The following is an 18439-nucleotide window of genomic DNA, read 5'->3' on the forward strand; positions in this document are numbered from 1 at the left end:
GAATGCAGGGAGCCATTGGCTTGGTGGGACTGGAACATATTCCCCTTGTAATGATGTCAGGCTCATTTTTCCACAAGATCTATTGCATTCACCTGATAGGACTGGTGAGACCTTGGCTTGATGTTTAATTAAAATGACGACACCTCCAATGATGCAGCGCTTCCTCAGCAGTGCCCTGAACTGTCGGTACAGGCTATCTGTCAAGTCTCTGGAAGGGTTTTGAGTCACACAACCTCTGACTGTGAGTGCCATGGCCATGGACTCCGAAACAGAAAATGCTGGGCATTCCCGGCAGGTCAGCGGAGAGAGGGAAGGGAGATAACTTTTCCGAGTCTGGATGAAGGGGTGTTAACTTGTTATTGTTCCTGGTAAAGGAGTGAATCAAACAGTTAGCCGTGATGGCAAGTACACGGCCATGGATATTGGCAGAGGACAGGTTTGGGCTGTGGTTACCCTCTCCAGCACTCAGTCCCAGCATCAAATAGCTCACTGGGCCTCATGTGTGGAGTCTTTGCCGGAGCCTGCGCCACCGGAGCCTGTGCCACCGAAGCCTGTGCCATCACAGGAACACCGAAGAAATTGGCAGAAGCAACATTCTTGTGAGCAACCAAATGGACAATGAGCATATCGACGAAAAGCAAAACTGGGCCTTTTCTATTCGATATGCTGCGCGAGAAAGTACGACATCAGCTCACAGACTGGAATGTTTAATTCAACAGCCCGTTGGATGTGCAGCAGGTGTATTTATTAAAGATTGTATAACTCTTTAAACATTTGACAATCCATGAAAGGATTGCTGTTTAATGATATGGCATACTGTCAATGGGAATCCGAGACTGTGGGTGGAATTCTCCGCCTACTGCCTTGCCCGATTTTCCTGCGTATCTTTAAACACTTTGGGGGCAAGGAAATGGTCCGGCCCTGCTCCGCCAGCAACTTGGGTTTTAAAAGACGCCCCGATTTGTTTAAAAATGGGAATAAAGACACGGATCACCCCCCACCCCCTTGGCACTGCTCCCTGGTGGTTTCTGTCGTATCCTCATTCACACCGACGTGAATGGACAGTCCGACGTGGGGGCCAATCTTGCATAATTTGGGTTTTCCTTTACATGACTGGCGGGGGTTCAGGAATTATCGACCCCCTGCCAACTTTGAAGCCGTTTTGGGTCGCCCGTTCAATTCTCTTCACCCCCGCCCCCCCCCCCCCCCCGCCCTCTCCTCCACCATTCCTGCTCCCCGGAAATGGGGCAGGAAATCCCCCACCATGTGTACGCAGGCTGCCTCCCCCCCCCAGCATTGCCTTTTGAGCCTGTGTTCAAATGAAGAAGGAGGAAAAAAGAAAGGTTTGCATTTATAAATCGCCTTTCACAACTCCAGGAGTCCCAAAGTGCTGTACAGCTCATGGTGCACTGGCACTGTTGTAACATGAGAAAATTGGCAGCCAATTCGCACACAGCAAACTCCCACAAACAGCAATATTAATGACCGGATAATGGGCTGGTTCCCCCCAGCCCCGTGTTTCTCGCCGGCGCTCCGTTCACTGACGGTGGGATTCTGTCTTTCTGCCGCTTGTCAATGGGTTTCCCATTGAAGCCGCCTGTCGGAAGGGGATGAACGGCCAACGGAAAAAGTGAACCGCAACAAGGGGAGAATTCCTGCCAATGTTTTTGTGATGTTGGTTAACCTTTGTCCATGACCCGGGGAGATCTCCTCTGCTCTTCTTCAAATTAGTGGCCACCGGATCTTTGACGTCTGCCCTCTGGAGTCTCGGATTAATGCAACACTGCCTCAGTACTTCACTGGAGCGTCTGTCTGTCTTCTGTCGTGGGACTTAAACCCATCTGACCCGGGCCCATGACCTTCTGACTCGGGCAAGAACTCTCCCCGCTGAGCCACGTCTGGTGCTTCAGGCGAGCACGCAGCTTGTGACAAAGCCTTCTGGGAAATGAGAATGGAAAAGGTGCTTAACAGCCACACACAGCTTCTGTGAAGCTGTGCAGTGCTTGTATCATCCCCTCCCCCACAACCCAAGCTCAAAGAGGTTTTGAAGCCAGATTGATCAGCCGCCTTGCTGCTGTCACACAACGAGGCACTAAATCGTTATCAGAACCTAGATCGTCCTGTCTGCGTGTCAATGTTATTTAAGGTCACATTCTTCTGGAGGATAAGGAAATGGCACTATAATCCTCGCAGTTAATACCCTGGCACATTGTGCAACGGTACGGAGTTGTCTTGTGATTCAAATAGAATGTGTTGTCAGCCAGGCAGCTTGTCAGTCATCCGCTGTTGCATCTCCCTGCCTTCGCTGTGACTGGAGGAAAGGTGAAACTCCAAAACAGCAATTCGCAGCAGGCTGTCAGTACCTTGTGTACAAAGTGTGTTTGTGTGCGTGTGTGTGTGTGTGTGTATACTGCAACGGCCCGAATCCGCCTTTGTTGCTGTGCTTCGTTCTCAGGATGTGGGATTTGCTGCGATGCTGTTAAGAAATTGAACCGCAGCCAGCACAGGAATAGGCCGATGTGAACCCAGCTGGTGTGCACTGGAATTTACAGTCCGCTTGAGCCTCCTCCAACCATATTTGGGGCATTTTGCAGCTACAACCTCATTTTATAATCTGAATTGCTTGTCCACCCCCACATCACCCAACTTTTGACTACCCAAGGGCACACAGCACGCATGGGTAAATACTCCCCGACAATGAACCCGCTTTAGAAAGCAGCTAAAAGTTTACTGGAGTCACATCTCCAGAAGACTGAGCAGAAACCTGATGGTGGGTTTTAAGATTATGTATGGGTTCAATAGAGTGGACGTAGAGATGATGTTTCTAATCATAGGGTAAGAACTGTAGGCCATAAATATAAGACAAGTCACGAGGAAACCTAATCAAGAATTCAGGATAGACTACTGTACCCAGAGAGTAGTGAGGATAGAGAACTGGCTCCCACAGGGAACAGTTGAAGCAAATTGTATAGAGGCATTTAAGGGGAAGCTGGGGAAATGAAGAGAGAAGGAAATGAAGAGAGAAGGAAATGCAATGGAGAAAGGTTAGCTTCTGTGGAATGTGGCTCCAGGCCATAATCACTTTCAGAAGGGGCGGCATGGTAGCCCAGTGGTTAGTACTTGTGCTTCACAGCGCCAGGGACCCGGGTTCGATTCCCGGCTCGGGTCACTGCCTGTACGGAGTCTGCATCTTTTCCCCTTACCTGCGTGGGTTTCCTCCGGGTGATCCAGTTTCCTCCCACAAGCCCCGAAAGACATGCTGTTAGGTGAATTGGACATTCTGAATTCTCCCTCTGTGTACCCGAACAGGCGCCGGAATGTGGCCACGAGGGGCTTTTCACAGTAACTCCATTGAAGCCTACTCGTGACAATAAGCGATTTTCATTTCATTTTTTCATAATAAGAAAATGATTAGTATAAAAATTATGTCACCATTGAGACAAGCCTCACGCTCACTGGATTAATAGTTTTACATAATTAGTATGTTATGATGTATGTAAAGGCCTCATTCATTCACCTACTGTCAAGGCCGAAAGCTTCTAACCTTGCATTGCAACATTCACCTTACTTGAATAGTGATAGACCATCGCCCCAGCGCTCGTTGGCCCACAGTGGCTCCCAGTATGCTCAGTTCTCATGCTTATTTTCAGGCTTTGGCATTTGCAATTCCAGTCGTCGTAGTCCTCGCGCAACTTTGTGCACCTTGGACATTTTCAAATTCTTTCTCATTCTCCTTTATCACAGATGCCCCAACCCCAAGCAATGGGACAGCAGTGACCAAACCTTCTGAAGCTACCCATTTGGAGAAATGCCCCAATGATCCACCAGAGCTTGGTAAGTGACGGAGGAAATCAACATGAACATAAGAACTAGGAGCAGGAGTAGGCCATCTGGCCCCTCGAGCCTGCTCCGCCATTCAATTAGATCATGGCTGATCTTTTGTGGACTCAGCTCCACTTTCCGGCCCGAACACCATAACCCTTAATCCCTTTATTCTTCAAAAAACTATCTATCTTTACCTTAAAAACATGTAATGAAGGAGCCTCAACTGCTTCACTGGGGCAAGGAATTCCATAGATTCACAACCCTTTGGGTGAAGAAGTTCCTCCTAAACTCAGTCCTAATCTACTTCCCCTTATTTTGAGGCTATGTCCCCTAGTTCTGCTGTCACACCCGCCAGTGGAAACAACCTGCCCGCATCTATCCTATCTATTCCCTTCATAATTTAAATGTTTCTATAAGATCCCCCCTCATCCTTCTAAATTCCAACGAGTACAGTCCCAGTCTACTCAACCTCTCCTCATAATCCAACCCCTTCAGCTCTGGGATTAACCTAGTGAATCTCCTCTGCACACCCTCCAGTGCCAGTACGTCCTTTCTCAAGTAAGGAGACCAAAACTGAACACAATACTCCAGGTGTGGCCTCACTAACACCTTATACAATTGCAGCATAACCTCCCTCGTCTTAAACTCCATCCCTCTAGCAATGAAGGACACAATTCCATTTGCCTTCTTAATCACCTGTTGCACTTGTAAACCAACCTTCTGTGACTCATGCACTAGCACACCCAAGTCTCTCTGAACAGCGGCATGAAGCAAACCTAGTTATTAGTGATCAGAGAGTTGGTTGTCATCGCAACTTGAAAACCTCTCCAGTTCACTACTGGGAAGGCTGAAGCTATTTATCCTCAGTGTCTGTCACAAACTCTGTCTCTCTCTCTCTCTCTCTCTCCCTCTCTCTCTCTTCTCCCCCCCCCCCCCCCCTCCCCCAGCCCCAGCCATCCAACTCCATCTCTCCAGAAACTGCCTGAGGCTTAACCTCATCGATCTCAACCTCCGTGTCACATTGGAGGTCAAGAGGAGCTGTCAGCTCCTCTTCAGCTACCTGCTCCATTTTTTTTTGTAAATAATTTTTATTGAAAAATTTTGAATTTACACAACAATAACGCACCATAGTAAAATACCAAAAATAACAATAATATTAACAATCATAAACATTCGCCCCACCCCATGCACAACACAGCATTTTAACAACAACGCAAATTAACACAATATAAAGTTACAGAATAGAAACTACAATAAGGAACACCCCCCCCCCCCCCCCCCCCCCCCCCCCCCGGGTTGCTGCTGCTATTGACCAAGATACCTATCTTTGCGCCAGGAAGTCCAGAAAAGGCTGCCATCGTTTATAGAACCCTTGTATCGATCCTCTCAGGGCAAATTTCACCCGTTCCTATTTTATAAATCCCACTGATCCAGATCTCCACGCTTGGGGGCCTTGCATCCTTCCACTGTAGCAGAATCCTTCGACGGGCTACTAGGGACGCAAAGCCCAGGACACCGGCCTCTTTTGCCTCCTGCACTCCCGGCTCTACCGCAACTCCAAAAATCGCGAGTCCCCACCCTGGTTTGACCCTGGATCCGACCACCCTCGACACCATCCCCGCCACCCCCTTCCAGAATTCTTCCAGTGCTGGGCATGCCCAGAACATATGGGCGTGGTTCGCTGGACTCCCCGAACATCTGGTGCACCTGTCCTCACACCCAAAGAACCTACTCATCCTAGTCCCGGACATGTGGGCCTGGTGCAGCACCTTAAATTGGATGAGGCTAAGCCTCGCACATGAGGAGGAAGAGTTGACTCTGTCCAAGGCATCCGCCCAAGTCCCGTCCTCTATCTGCTCCCCGAGTTCCTCCTCCCATTTAGCCTTCAGCTCCTCCACTGACGACTCCTCCACCTCCTGCATTACCTTATAGATGTCAGACACCTTCCCCTCTCCGACCCACACCCCCGAAAGCACTCTGTCCATCGTCCCCTGCGAGGGCGGCAAAGGGAATCCCTCTACCTGTCGCCTAGCAAACGCCTTTACCTGCAAGTGTCTGAACATGTTCCCTTGGGGAAGGCCAAATTTATCTTCCAGTTCCCCCAGGCCCGCAAACCTCCCGCCAATAAACAGGTCCCTCAATTTGCTGATGCCTGCCCTTTGCCACCCCCTAAATCCCCCATCCTTGTTCCCCGGGATGAACCGATGGTTGCCACCCAGTGGAGACTCCATCGAGCCCCCTGTTTCCCCCCGATGCCGTCTCCACTGTCCCCAGATTCTTAGGGTCGCCGCCACCACCGGGCTCGTGGTAAACCTCTTAGGGGAGAGCGGCAACGGCGCCGTTACCATGGCACCCAGGCTCGTACCTCTACATGACGCCATCTCCATTCTTTTCCACGCCGCCCCTCCCCCCTCCATCACTCATTTACGCACCATTGACACATTGGGCGCCCAATAGTACCCCAGAAGGTTGGGCAGCGCCAGCCCGCCTCTATCCCTCCCTCACTCCAGGAACACCCTCCTCACTCTCGGAGTCCCATGCGCCCACACAAAGCTCAGAATACTGCTAGTCACTCTCCTAAAGAAGGCCCTGGGGATAAAGATGGGCAGGCACTGAAAGAGGAACAAGAACCTCGGAAGCACCGTCATTTTGACGGACTGTACCCTTCCCGCCAACGATAATGGCAGCATGTCCCACCTCTTGAACTCCTCCTCCATCTGATCTACAAGTCTGGTGAAATTATGCTTGTGAAGAGTCCCCCAGTCCCTGGTCACCTGCACCCCCAGGTACCTAAAGCTCTCCCCTGCCCGCCTAAGCGGGAGCCTACCAATTCCTTCCTCCTGGTCTCCAGGGTGCACCACAAACACCTCACTCATTTAATTTATAACCTGAAAAGGTCCCAAACTCAGCTAGCAACTTCATCACCCCCGGCATCCCTCCCACCGGGTCCGCCACATACAGTAACAGGTCGTCGGCATACAACGACACCCTATGTTCCTCCCCACCTCGCACCAAACCTCTCCACCTCTCTGAATCCCTCAACGCCATCGCCAGCGGCTCGATTGCCAGTGCAAACAACAAGGGGGACAGGGGGCAACCCTGACTGGTCCCTCGGTAAAGCCGGAAGTACTCCGACCTCCTCCTATTCGTGGCCACGCACGCCATCGGGGCCTCATATAGCAGCCTTACCCATCTAATGAACCCTTCACCAAATCCAAACCTCCCCAACACCTCCCATACGTACCCCCACTCCACTCTATCGAAGGCCTTCTCCGCATCCAGCGCCACCACTATCTCTGCCTCCCTCTCAATCTCCGGCATCATGATGCCATTCAACAATCTCCGCACATTCGTGTTCACCTGCCTTCCCTTCACAAAACCTGTCTGGTCCTCGTGCACAACCCCTGGCACACAGTCCTCTATCCTGGTGGCCAGGAATTTTGCCAGCACCTTAGCATCCACGTTGAGGAGAGATATGGGCCTGTATGAACCACACTGCTGGGGGTCCTTGTCCCTCTTTAAAATTAACGAGATCAGCGCCCGCGACATCGTCGGGGGCAAAGTCCCCCCTTCCCACGCTTCGTTGAGTGTCCGCACCAGCAAGGGGCCCACTAGGTCCACAAACTTTTTATAAAATTCCACCGGGAACCCATCCGGCCCCGGTGCCTTCCCTGACTGCATCTGCCCGATCCCCTTAACTAGCTCCTCCAGCTCAATCGGCGCACCCAACCCCTCCACCTTCTCCTCCTGCACCTTCGGGAAAGAAAGCCCGTCAAGGAACCTCTCCAATCCCCTCCTCTCCCCCATTGGCTCCGACCGGTACAGTTCCCCGTAAAAGTCCTTGAAGACCTCATTCACCTCTACCCCCTTCCGCACCACATTCCCACTCTTGTCTCTCACTCCAGCAATTTCCTTAGCCGCATCCCGCTTGCGGAGCTGATGAGCCAGCATCCTACTCGCCTTTTCACCATGTTCGTACACTGCCCCTTGTGCCTTCCTCCACTGTGCCTCCGCCTTTCTAGTGGTCAGCAAATCAAATTTAGCCTGCAGGCTGCGCCTCTCCCCCAACAGCCCCTCCTCCGGTGCCTCTGCATACCTCCTGTCCACCTCCAGCATCTTTCCCACCAGTCTATCCCTCTCACTCCTCTCGCTCCTCTCCCTGTGTGCCCGGATGGATATCAGCTCCCCACGAATCACTGCCTTCAGGGCTTCCCAGACCATCCCCACCTGAACCTCCCCCGTATCATTCACCTCGAGGTACCCCTCAATACTTGCCCAGACCCTCCTACACACCTCCTCCTCCGCCAACAACCCCACATCCAACCGCCACAACGGGCGCTGGTCCCGCACCTCCCCCATCTCCAACTCTATCCAATGCGGAGCGTGGTCGGAGATTGCAATGGCCGAATACTCGGCCTCCTCCACTCTCGGAATCAGTCCCCTACTCACCACGAAGAAATCTATCCGAGAGTAGACCCTATGTACGTGGGAGAAGAGTACTCGCGTGTCCTCGGCCTCACAAACCTCCATGGATCCACCCCACCCATCTGATCCATAAACCCTCTCAGTACCTTGGCCGCCGCCGGCCTCCTACCCGTCCTTGAGCTGGACCGATCCAGTGAAGGATCCAACACCGTATTGAAGTCCCCCCCCCATGATCAGACCTCCCGCCTCCAGATCCGGGACCCGTCCCAACATACGCCTCATAAAGCCCGCATCGTCCCAATTTGGGGCATACACACTAGCCAGTACTGCCTTCTCTCCTTGTAGCCTGCCCCTAACCATCACATACCTTCCCCCCTTATCCGCCACCACCTCCGATGCCTCAAACAACACATTTTTCCCCACCAGAATCACCACTCCCCGGTTCTTCACATCCAACCCAGAGTGGAAAACCTGCCCCACCCATCCCTTCCTCAGGCGGACCTGGTCCGCCACCTTCAGGTGGGTCTCCTGAAGCATTGCCACATCTGCCTTTAGCCCCTTCAGATGAGCCAGTACCCTCGACCGCTTCACTGGCCCATTCAACCCTCTCGCATTCCAGGTGACCAACCGGATCAGAGGGCGTCCCGCCCCCCTCCCATGTCAACTAGCCATAGCCCGTCGACTGCCCGCCCCAGGCCAGCACCCCCTGTCCGACCCAGTTCCCACGGCGACAACACCTCACCTCTGTCCCCCCCAGCCCCCACCAGCTCCTTCCTGACCCTACCAGCAGCAACCCGGTATTCCCCTTTCCCCCCCTCCCTTCCCCCCCAGGCTAGGAACCCTCCTAGCCATGAACCGTCCTCCATTATACTTCCATGGGTCAGCTAACTTCTGCTGACCCCGGAAACTCTCGCCAATAACCCGACCCCTCCCAAAGTGGGATCATCCCCCAATCTATCCCTCCTCCAGGCACCGCTCCAGCCCGGGGAAGAACCAGTTAAGGCCCCGCCTCCCCCGTCACCGTCTCCACCCCCCAGCCCCGCAGCGCGGGAAACCAGAGGAAAGCCCGCGCTTTCGCACTGCCCCACCGCACCCTTCTGACGCAGCTCCCAAATACCAGCCCCACTCCACACCCCCAACCCGACATAGAATACAACAAACCCCCCCCAACCCTCCCCGCAAGATACAAAACTCAAACAATGTCCCACAGCAGAAAAAAACATAGCAGAACAACCCCCCCGTAAATAACCATATCAAAATTGTAAAAGTACAAAAAATAAAGAGAACACAGCAACAGCAGAATCCAGCACTAAAATATTACAACCGACCCTACAACCCCCAAACCCTAGTTCAAGTCCAGTTTCTCCGTCCGCACGAAGGCCCACGCCTCCTCCGGGGAATCAAAATAATAGTGCCGGTCCGAATAAGTTACCCACAGGCGCGCGGGCTGCAACATTCCGAACTTTATCTTTTGCCTGTAAAACACCTCCTTCGTCCGATTAAATCCGGACCACCGCTTAGCCACCTCCGCACTCCAATCCTGGTAGATCCGTACTACCCCATTCTCCCAATTGCTGCTCTTCACCTTCTTGGCCCAGCGCAGCACACACTCCCGATCACTAAACCGGTGGAACCTCACCAGCACCGCACGCGGGGGTTCATCTTCCTTGGGCCTCCTGGCCAGTACTCTGTGTGCTCCCTCCAGCTCCAAGGGCAGATGGAAAGACCCGGCCTCCACTAGCGAGTTCAGCATTACAGCCACGTAGTTTGTTAGGTCCGACCCCGCCAGCCCCTCCGCAAGGCCCAAGATCCGCAGGTTTTTCCGCCTCATGCGGTGATCCAGCTCCTCGAAGCGTTCCTGCCACTTCTTGTGGAGTGCCTCGTGCCCCTCCACCTTACTCACGAGGACCACGGCCTCCTCCTCTCGTTCAGTGGCCTGTGTCTGCAACTCCTTGATGGCAACACCCTGGGTGGTCTGAATCTCTAACAGCCTTCTGTTTGTTTCCTGCAGAGAGCTCAGCACCTCAGCTTTGAAGTCTGTGAAGCAGCGCATGAGAGCTGTTAGTTGCTCCTGGGCCCACTGTTTAAATTCCTGTGGAGCTCTGTCAGTGGCCATCTTAGATCCCTTCCCCCGTTTTTTCTGGGGAGCTGCTGCTGCTTTTTCCCCCTTTCCACTCCGAGTTCGAGTCATGAACTGCGGGGAAAGTTGTTCAGCACACCTTCCCCCACCGGGAGACGTCGAAAAATTTCCGTTTTGGGCTCTAAAAAGAGCCTAAAAGTCCGTTTAAACTGGGAGCTCCCAAATGTGTGGCTTCCTACGCCATCACAGCCACCGGAAGTCCCTACCTGCTCCATTTGACACGGCCCAATCCCTCCAATTGACTCCAGACCTGCCTCAGCTCATCGCTCACCTTTCCTGAAACCCTCGCTCACCTTTCCTGAAACCCTCGCTCACCTTTCCTGAAACCCTCGCTCACCTTTCCTGAAACCCTCGCTCACCTTTCCTGAAACCCTCGCTCACCTTTCCTGAAACCCTCGCTCACCTTTCACTTTTAACCTTTGGTCTTGGAACATTCCGACACTCCCACCTTTCCCCCTTCCCAATAAGCTCTCTGTCTCCTAACTCGCGCGCGGTCGTGTTCAGCATCGCCCCTGCGCCCGTTGACCCACGGTGGCTCTCAGTGTGCTCAGTTCTCATGCTTATTTTCAAATCCCTCCATGAACCCGACACTCTCTATCGCTGTAAATCTCCTCAAGTCCTACAACCATCTGAAGTGACTTGAGCTTCACCAATTTGGGCCTCTTCAGCTCCGTGCCGCCTGCTCAGGAATTCCCTCCCTAAACTTCTCTGCGACACTCTCCTTTTGAGGCACACCTTTGAAACATATTTGACCAATATCTCCCCGACTTGACATTGTAATTTGGTTTGAAATTTTATTCCATGATACAGCCATGAATCGCCTTGGGAGTATTTGCTCTGTTTAAGGTGCTGTATAAATGCAAGTTGTTTTTGATTAACAGTCTGACGGGCTGAACGGTTCTTCCTGTGGTCATAACCATCATTATATCAGCCCATAGTGGCCCAGCTCCTTAACAGTAGGGGGACTACAAAGAGCTGGAGGCACCCAGTGTAAGTCTCCTGCTGGAGGTTGTCCTGGAATTCCAAGTCATAGAATCAGAGAATCCCTAGAGTGCAGAAGGAGGCCATTTGGCCCATCGAGTCTGCACCAGCCCTTGGTAAGAGCACCCTACTTAAGCTCGCGCCTCCACCGTAACCCAGTCACCCCATCTAAACTTTTAGACACTAAGGGAAATTTAGCACGGCCAATCCACCTAACCTGCACATCTTTGGACTGTGGGAGGAAACCGGAGCACCCGGAGGAAACCCACGCAGACACCAAGAGAACGTGCAAACTCCACACAGTCACCTGAGGCTGGAATTGAACCAGGGACCCTGGAGCCGTGAGGCAGCAGTGCTAACCACTGTGAGGGAATGCTGTCCCATTGGACAAAATGTAAACAATCCCGCCCCTGTCTGCCCTCTCCTGTGGATGTAAGAGATCCTGTGGCGTTATTCTAAGAGTCCTCACCATATTCCTGGTCTGGTGTTCGTCACTAAACCCAACGTCACTAAAAGTAGATTATGTGGGGGTTTGCCGAGTGTGAATAGGCAGTCTCACTTCCTTCATTCCAAAAGTGGCCGCACCTCAGAAATGCTCACAACCTCTCGGACAAGGCCGGGCCATTTATTTAGTTGCTGTTTGTGGGAGCCTGCTGTGCACAGGTTTGTTGTTGCGTTTCCCTACATTATAACACTTCCAAAGTACTTCATTGGTTGTGAAGGGGTTTGGAATATCCTGAAGTTGTGTACGGCGCCATCTAAATGCACGTTTTAGCCTTATTTAAAGGCTTGTGACTTTAATGTCCATCCTCCCCCATTGCTCCTGAGAAAGTTGTGAGCCGCACTCTTGACAATTGCATGACTTTGTTAAGCCATTGCACAAGGCAGCTAAAACCCAACTAAATTGCTGTGAGCTTAAGATTTCCTTTCATGAACCAGGTGACAATCGGGTAGGAAGTAGCATTTTATTCTGGATTCTGGTTAATTAATTGAATTTAAATTCCCCAGCCGCCTTGGCAGGATTTGAACTCGCGTCTTTGGATCTTTAGTCCGGCAATGTGGTTTACTCGCCTCTCAACGTAACCCCTGGTGGGGTCGTGGTAATGTCACTGGACTAGTAATCCAGAGGTCCTGGCGAACACTGGGGAACTCCGCTTCGAATCCTCGGCAGCTGGTGGAATTTAAATTCAATCAGTTAATCTGGGTTTAGTCTCATAACGGTGACCATGACAACTGGTTGGGCCTACATGCGACTCCAGACCCTCAGCAATGTGGTTGGTTCCAAAATGGCCGAGCAAGCCATGCAATTCAAAGTCAATAAACGCTGGCCGTGTAAGCGATGCCCACATCCCGTGAGAGAATAACAAAACCTAGGTGACGCCGTGACGCTCGAGTTGATTGAATTAACAAAGCTCTCTGGTTTTTCGGTTAACAGCTGGGCCCCTGAGGATCGTTTTCGACCAGGAGCAGTCGCTGGAAGAGCTAGCTACGTTAAATCCCTACGTGGAGTTTGGAGGTCACTACAAGCCTCCGAACTGCGTCCCCCTGCAACGCATTGCCATCATTATCCCGTTCCGAAATCGGGATCACCACCTGAGGCACTGGCTCTACTACCTTCACCCTATCCTGCGCCGGCAGCAGGGTGATTATGGCATTTACGTGATTGAACAGGTAAGAGTGACTTGTGATAGAACGGGTATTACGAGGAACTACATGGAGAGTCTGGAGTTGGTCTCCTTAGATTAAGGGGAAATTTGGGATGGGGTGTTCAAAATCATGAACGGCTTTCGATGAAACAAACGAGGAGATGCTGCTTTCAGCGGCCCAGTGTCCAGACAACACGTAGATTTAAAGTGATTGGCTACAGAACCAAAGGCGACATGAAAAACATTATTGTAAACAGCAAGATGTTAGGATCTGGAATGTGTTCATAGAATTTACAGTGCAGAAGGAGGCCATTCGGCCCATCGAGTCTGCACTGGCTCTTTGAAAGAGCCATAAAGGACAGTGGAATCTAAAGAGAATTGGAGAAACACTTGAGGGAAACAATTTAAGGTCTTTGGGAAAACAGCAGGGCAGTGGGATTAGTTGGGGAGCTCTGCAGAAGAGCTAAAACAGACGCACCGGTCCAAATGGCCTCCTTCATTACCATATCATTGCCATGGTTCTATAAAGGTTAACTATAACCATTGACCTAACCAGCCACATTTATCCAAGGACATGCTTCCGAAAGAGGAACTATTTTTCATGGAATCTCCAACGCCGTGTTAGCCAAAACTACTCCAGTCCCAACATTTTAGAGCGTTTGAAATGACTTTTTTCTCTACCGAACCATGAAGGAAAATATTGAAACTCAATAAAACAGATCAACAAATTTAAGGGGAAGTTAGATGAACACATGAGTGAGGAATGAAGAGATAGATATGTTGCTCAATGTTAGATCATGAAAGATGGGTGGTAGAAACACCAGCATGGAGCAGTTGGGCTGAATGGCCTGTTTCTCTACTGAACACTGGATGGATGGCATTTAATGCAGGCAAAGGGGATCTTGGCCACTGACTTGAGAGCTGACGAGAGCCTCGTACTCCCTCATCGAGTGCCCGTGACTAGCTGCGAGCCTTCCCTGGGATCAATGGCCCGGAGCTAAAATTCTCATTGGCCGCAGGGCATGACGTCTGATCACGAGACCGTCCACCCCAGGCGTAAAGACAGAGGTAGGAAGATGGCGGGGTTCTCGCCTTGCACCCTCTAACCCAAGTAAATGTACCCCCTCCCCAAACCCCACCATGGGGGAAGGAGTTAAACTCCTCCCAAGAGTGAAATTTAACACCATTAGAAAGTGAGTAATGTTAAGCTCTGATGGCAACTCTAGAACTAAGAAGCAAGTCTTGACTCCAGGTTACAAGCGTTCAGTAATCACTTCTCCAACAACAAAACAGTGCCACCTGTATCCCCTTTATATACTGGTGCCGTCTATTAAACAATAAGTGCAATCAATTAAACCCCAATTCAAACTTAAGTACTTGGGAAATTAACATTAAACAATTTTTTTTTAAACTCTTCCCGAACAAGTAAATTGATTTAGTCCCTGGCTGAAGCATTGTGATTCAGTCAGAGAGCATTGCTGAGCCAGGATCAGCTTCATTGCCGACTTTAATCAGCATCCAATGATACACGGTCATATTTTCCGACAGATTGCAAGCTGTGGGACCCAGTCAATAGATTGAGCAGAAAGCCAGAACATTGACTTCCCATCTGTTCCCCTTCACCGGTTCCCAGTGGTATTTTTGAGAGATGGATATTTTGCAAACAAAGTGAAGATTATGTTGTTTCCTCTGTCTCCCGCATTAAAACAATATTCTCAGTCACTCGCCTCCCTTCCCCCATTCTGCAGAAAGGAGAAGAGAACTTTGTGTCCACGTCGATACTGTAGGTGTAAGTTGGAATCTTAGTTCCGCTTTTCCATTGCGTATTCCCCTTTGTACTATTTACCTGCTCTATCAGGAGAGGTGTTTTTTTCACTTGTTTACGACATGTGAGCACCGATGGCTGGGCCAGCGTTTGTTGTTCATCCCTAGTTGTCCCTGAGAAGGTGGTGGTGAGCTGCCTCCTGGAACCACTGCAGTGTAGGTACACCCACAGTGCTGTTAGAGAGGGAGCTGTAGAATTTTGACCCAGTGACAGTGAAGGAACGCCGATACATTTCCAAGTCAGGAAGGTGAGTCACTTGGAGGGGAACCTCCAGGTGACTGTACTCCCATGTGTCTCCTGCCCTTGTCTTTCTGGATGGTAGCAGATGTGTTTTGGGGGGGGGCGCTGCCTGCGGAGTCATGGTGAGATGTTTCGTCAGTGGTAGAGAGAGTTGATGTTTGTGGAAGGGATGCCAATCAAATGGGCCACTTTGCCCTGGATGGTGTTGAACCTCTTTGAGTGTTGTTGGAGCTGCACTCATCCAGGCAAATTACTTGCCCCTTGGAGATGATGGACAAGTTTTGGGGGGGTCAGGAGGTGAGTTACTCGCCGCAGGATTCCCAGCCTCTGACCTGCTCTTGTAGCCACAGTATTTATATGGCTGGTCCAGTTCGGTCAGTGGTAGCCCCCAGCGAGGGAGGGTTGAATGATTGTAATGCCATTGAATATAAAGAGGTAATGGTTACTTGTGACTGTAAGACATTGCCTTAGCAAAACCCTGCCAAAACCCTTTAAACTTTGGGCATGCCCAAAATATGTGGACATGATTTGCTGGGCTTCCCGCGGACCTCGCATACCTATCCTCTACCCCGAAAAACCTGCTCATCCTAGCCACTGTCATGTGTGCCCGGTGAACTACCTTAAATTGTATTAGGCTAAGCCTGGCACATGATGAGGAGGTATTAACCCGTGCTTAGCGCATCTGCCCATAGCCCCGCCTCTATCTCTCCTCCTAGCTCGTCCTCCCACTTGCCCTTAAGCTCCTCCACTGGAGTTTCCTCCGCCTCCGAAAGCTCCTGGTAAATATCCGAAACCTTCCCCTCTCCCACCCAGGTACTGGAAACTATCCTGTATCCCCCGTGGCGGCAGCAGCGGAAAGGCCGGCACCTGTTTTCTCAGGAAGTCTCGCACCTGCAAATACCTAAACCCGTTCCCTGCTGGCAATTTAAATTTATCCTCCAAAGCTTTCAAGCTGGGAAAGCTCCCGTCTATAAATAGATCCCCCATGCTTCTAATTCCTGCCCTTTGCCAACTCCGGAACCCGCCATCTCGCCTACCCGGTACAAACCTGTGGTTGTTATAAATTGGGATCCAAATTGATGCTCCCTCACTCTCTTATATCTCCTCCACTGCCCCCAGATCCTCAGAGCCACCACTACCACCGGACGTGTGGAGTATCGGGCCAGCGAGAATGGCAGAGGTGCTGTTATCAGTGCTCCCAAACTGGTGTCTTTGCATGACGCTGCCTCCATCTGCTTCCATGCCAACCCCTCCCCCACTACCCACTTCCTAATCATGGCTATATTAGCCGCCCAGTAGTAATTGCAGAGGTTCAGCAGCGCCAGCCCACCCTCCCCCCGACTGCGCTCCAGCAACACTTTCTTCACTCGCGGGGTTTTACCCGCCCGCACAAAGCCCAAAATAATCTTATTCACCCGCTTGAAAAAGGCCTCGAGGATGAAGATCGGGAGGCACTGAAAGAGAAACAGAAATCTGGGGAGGACCGTCATTTTCACAGTCTGTACCCTCCCTGCCAGTGATAGCAGGAGCATGTCCCATCTCTTAAAGTCCCCTTTCATTTGTTCTACCAACCGGGATAGGTTTAACTTGTGCAGTGCCTCCCATTCCCGGGCCACCTGGATTCCCAGATATCGAAAGCTCTTCCTTACCAATCTAAACGGCAGCTCTCCCAGTCTTTTCGCCTGCCCTCTTGCCTGGATTGCAAACATCTCACTTTTCCCCATGTTCAATTTATACCCCGAAAAATTGCCAAATTTCTCCAAGATTTGCATTACTTCCCCCATCCCCTCCAACGGGTCTGAAATATACGGGAGCAAGTCATCTGCATAGAGTGAGACCCGGTGCTCCACCCCCCTGAACCAGCCCTTTCCAGTTCCTAGAGGCTCTTAACGCCATAGCCAATGGCTCTATGGCCAGAGCAAACAGTAACGGGGAGAGGGGGCACCCTTGCCTCGTCCCTCGGTGTAGTTCAAAATACCCCGACCTCGGCCGGTTCGTACGCACACTCGCTACTGGTGCCTGATAGAGCAACCACACCCAGTCAATAAAGCCCTCACCAAACCCAAATCTTCCCAGCGCCTCCCACAGGTCCGATCAAAAGCCTTCTCCGCATCCATCGCTACCACCACCTCCGCCTCCTCTCCTTCTGAGGGCATCATAATAACATTTAGAAGCCTTCGAACATTGGCCTTGAGTTGCCTGCCCTGAACAAATCCCGTCAGGTCTTCCCCTCTCACCCCCGGGACACAGTCCTCTATCCTTGTGGCCAGTATCTTAGCCAGCAGTTTGGCGTCCACATTCAGTAGAAGAAATCGGCCTGTATGACCCGCGTTGCTCCGGATCCTTCTCCCGTTTCAAGATCAATGAAATCGCGGCCTGCGACATTGTTGGGGGGAGGACTCCCTCCTCTCTTGCTTGGCTTGCAGGAGATATTAAACAAAAAATGGTTTCCTGGTACAGACCAAAACCAGCTGAGTATTTCTGTTGCTATTATTGGGTTCGTCGTGAGTGTATGTTGCAGTCTTCTTTTCTATTGGACTCCTGATTTGTAACAGGCTTTGGGGAGTCAGGAGGCGAGTTACTTATTGCTTCAGAATTCTCAGCCTCTGACCAGCTGTTGTAGCCACAGTATTTATATAGCTGGTCCAATCAGTAGTAACTCCCAGAATGTTGATAGTGAGGCATTCAGCGATGGCAATGCCATTGAATGTCAAGAGGTGCTGGTTCGATTCTCCCATGTTGGCGATGGCCATGGCCTGCCGCAAAATGTTAATGCCACCGACCAACCCAAGCTGAATGTTATCCGGGTCTTGTTGCCAAGGGGTGACTTCAGTGTCTAAGGAGTGGCGAATGGTTCTGAACACTGTGCAATCATCATCAAACATCGCCACTGTCAACCCGAGAGAGAGAAAGGGGTCATTGATGAAGAGGCAGAAGATGCTTGGGTCCAGAACACCACCTGAACTCCTGCAGCCATGTCCTGGGACTGAGATAATTGACTTCCAAGGCCATAACCATCTTCCTTTGATCAGGATACTGCATCTGCCCTATCTTGCTTTTATTTAAACATCTTCCTTAGTGTTGGGTATGACTCCAACTGAATGGAGAATTTCTCCCTAATGTTTTTGAGGATTGGTCACTATTGTGTCAAAAAATGTAGCTGATGTTTTGTGCAGCTGGCTCTCACAAACAACGATGTGTTAACGATCAGATAATCTATTTTAGTGATTGTTGGTCAAGGGATTGATTAGCCAGGTTAGCACAGTGGTCAACACTGCTGCCTCACAGCTGCAGGGACCTGGGTTGATCTCAGGTCACTGTGTGGAGTTTGCACTTTCTCCCCGAGTCTCTGTGGGT

The 18439-nt window shown here is 51.1% G+C and overlaps 1 protein-coding gene across 1 annotated transcript in view; it reads left to right on the plus strand.

Moving 5' to 3' along the window:
* Positions 1-611: 611 nt before the first annotated feature.
* The window catches only part of LOC119952948 (beta-1,4-galactosyltransferase 2-like), a 32841-nt gene continuing 15013 nt past the window's right edge, over positions 612-18439 (plus strand). The window contains exons 1-4 of the mRNA XM_038776586.1: positions 612-678; positions 2170-2322; positions 3745-3834; positions 12807-13042. Of these exons, the coding sequence (XP_038632514.1) occupies positions 612-678; positions 2170-2322; positions 3745-3834; positions 12807-13042 (546 nt within the window). The remainder of the gene's footprint in view (positions 679-2169; positions 2323-3744; positions 3835-12806; positions 13043-18439) is intronic.

The sequence above is a fragment of the Scyliorhinus canicula genome, chromosome 18, assembly GCF_902713615.1.
Source record: "Scyliorhinus canicula chromosome 18, sScyCan1.1, whole genome shotgun sequence".
Classification (NCBI taxonomy): domain Eukaryota; kingdom Metazoa; phylum Chordata; class Chondrichthyes; order Carcharhiniformes; family Scyliorhinidae; genus Scyliorhinus; species Scyliorhinus canicula.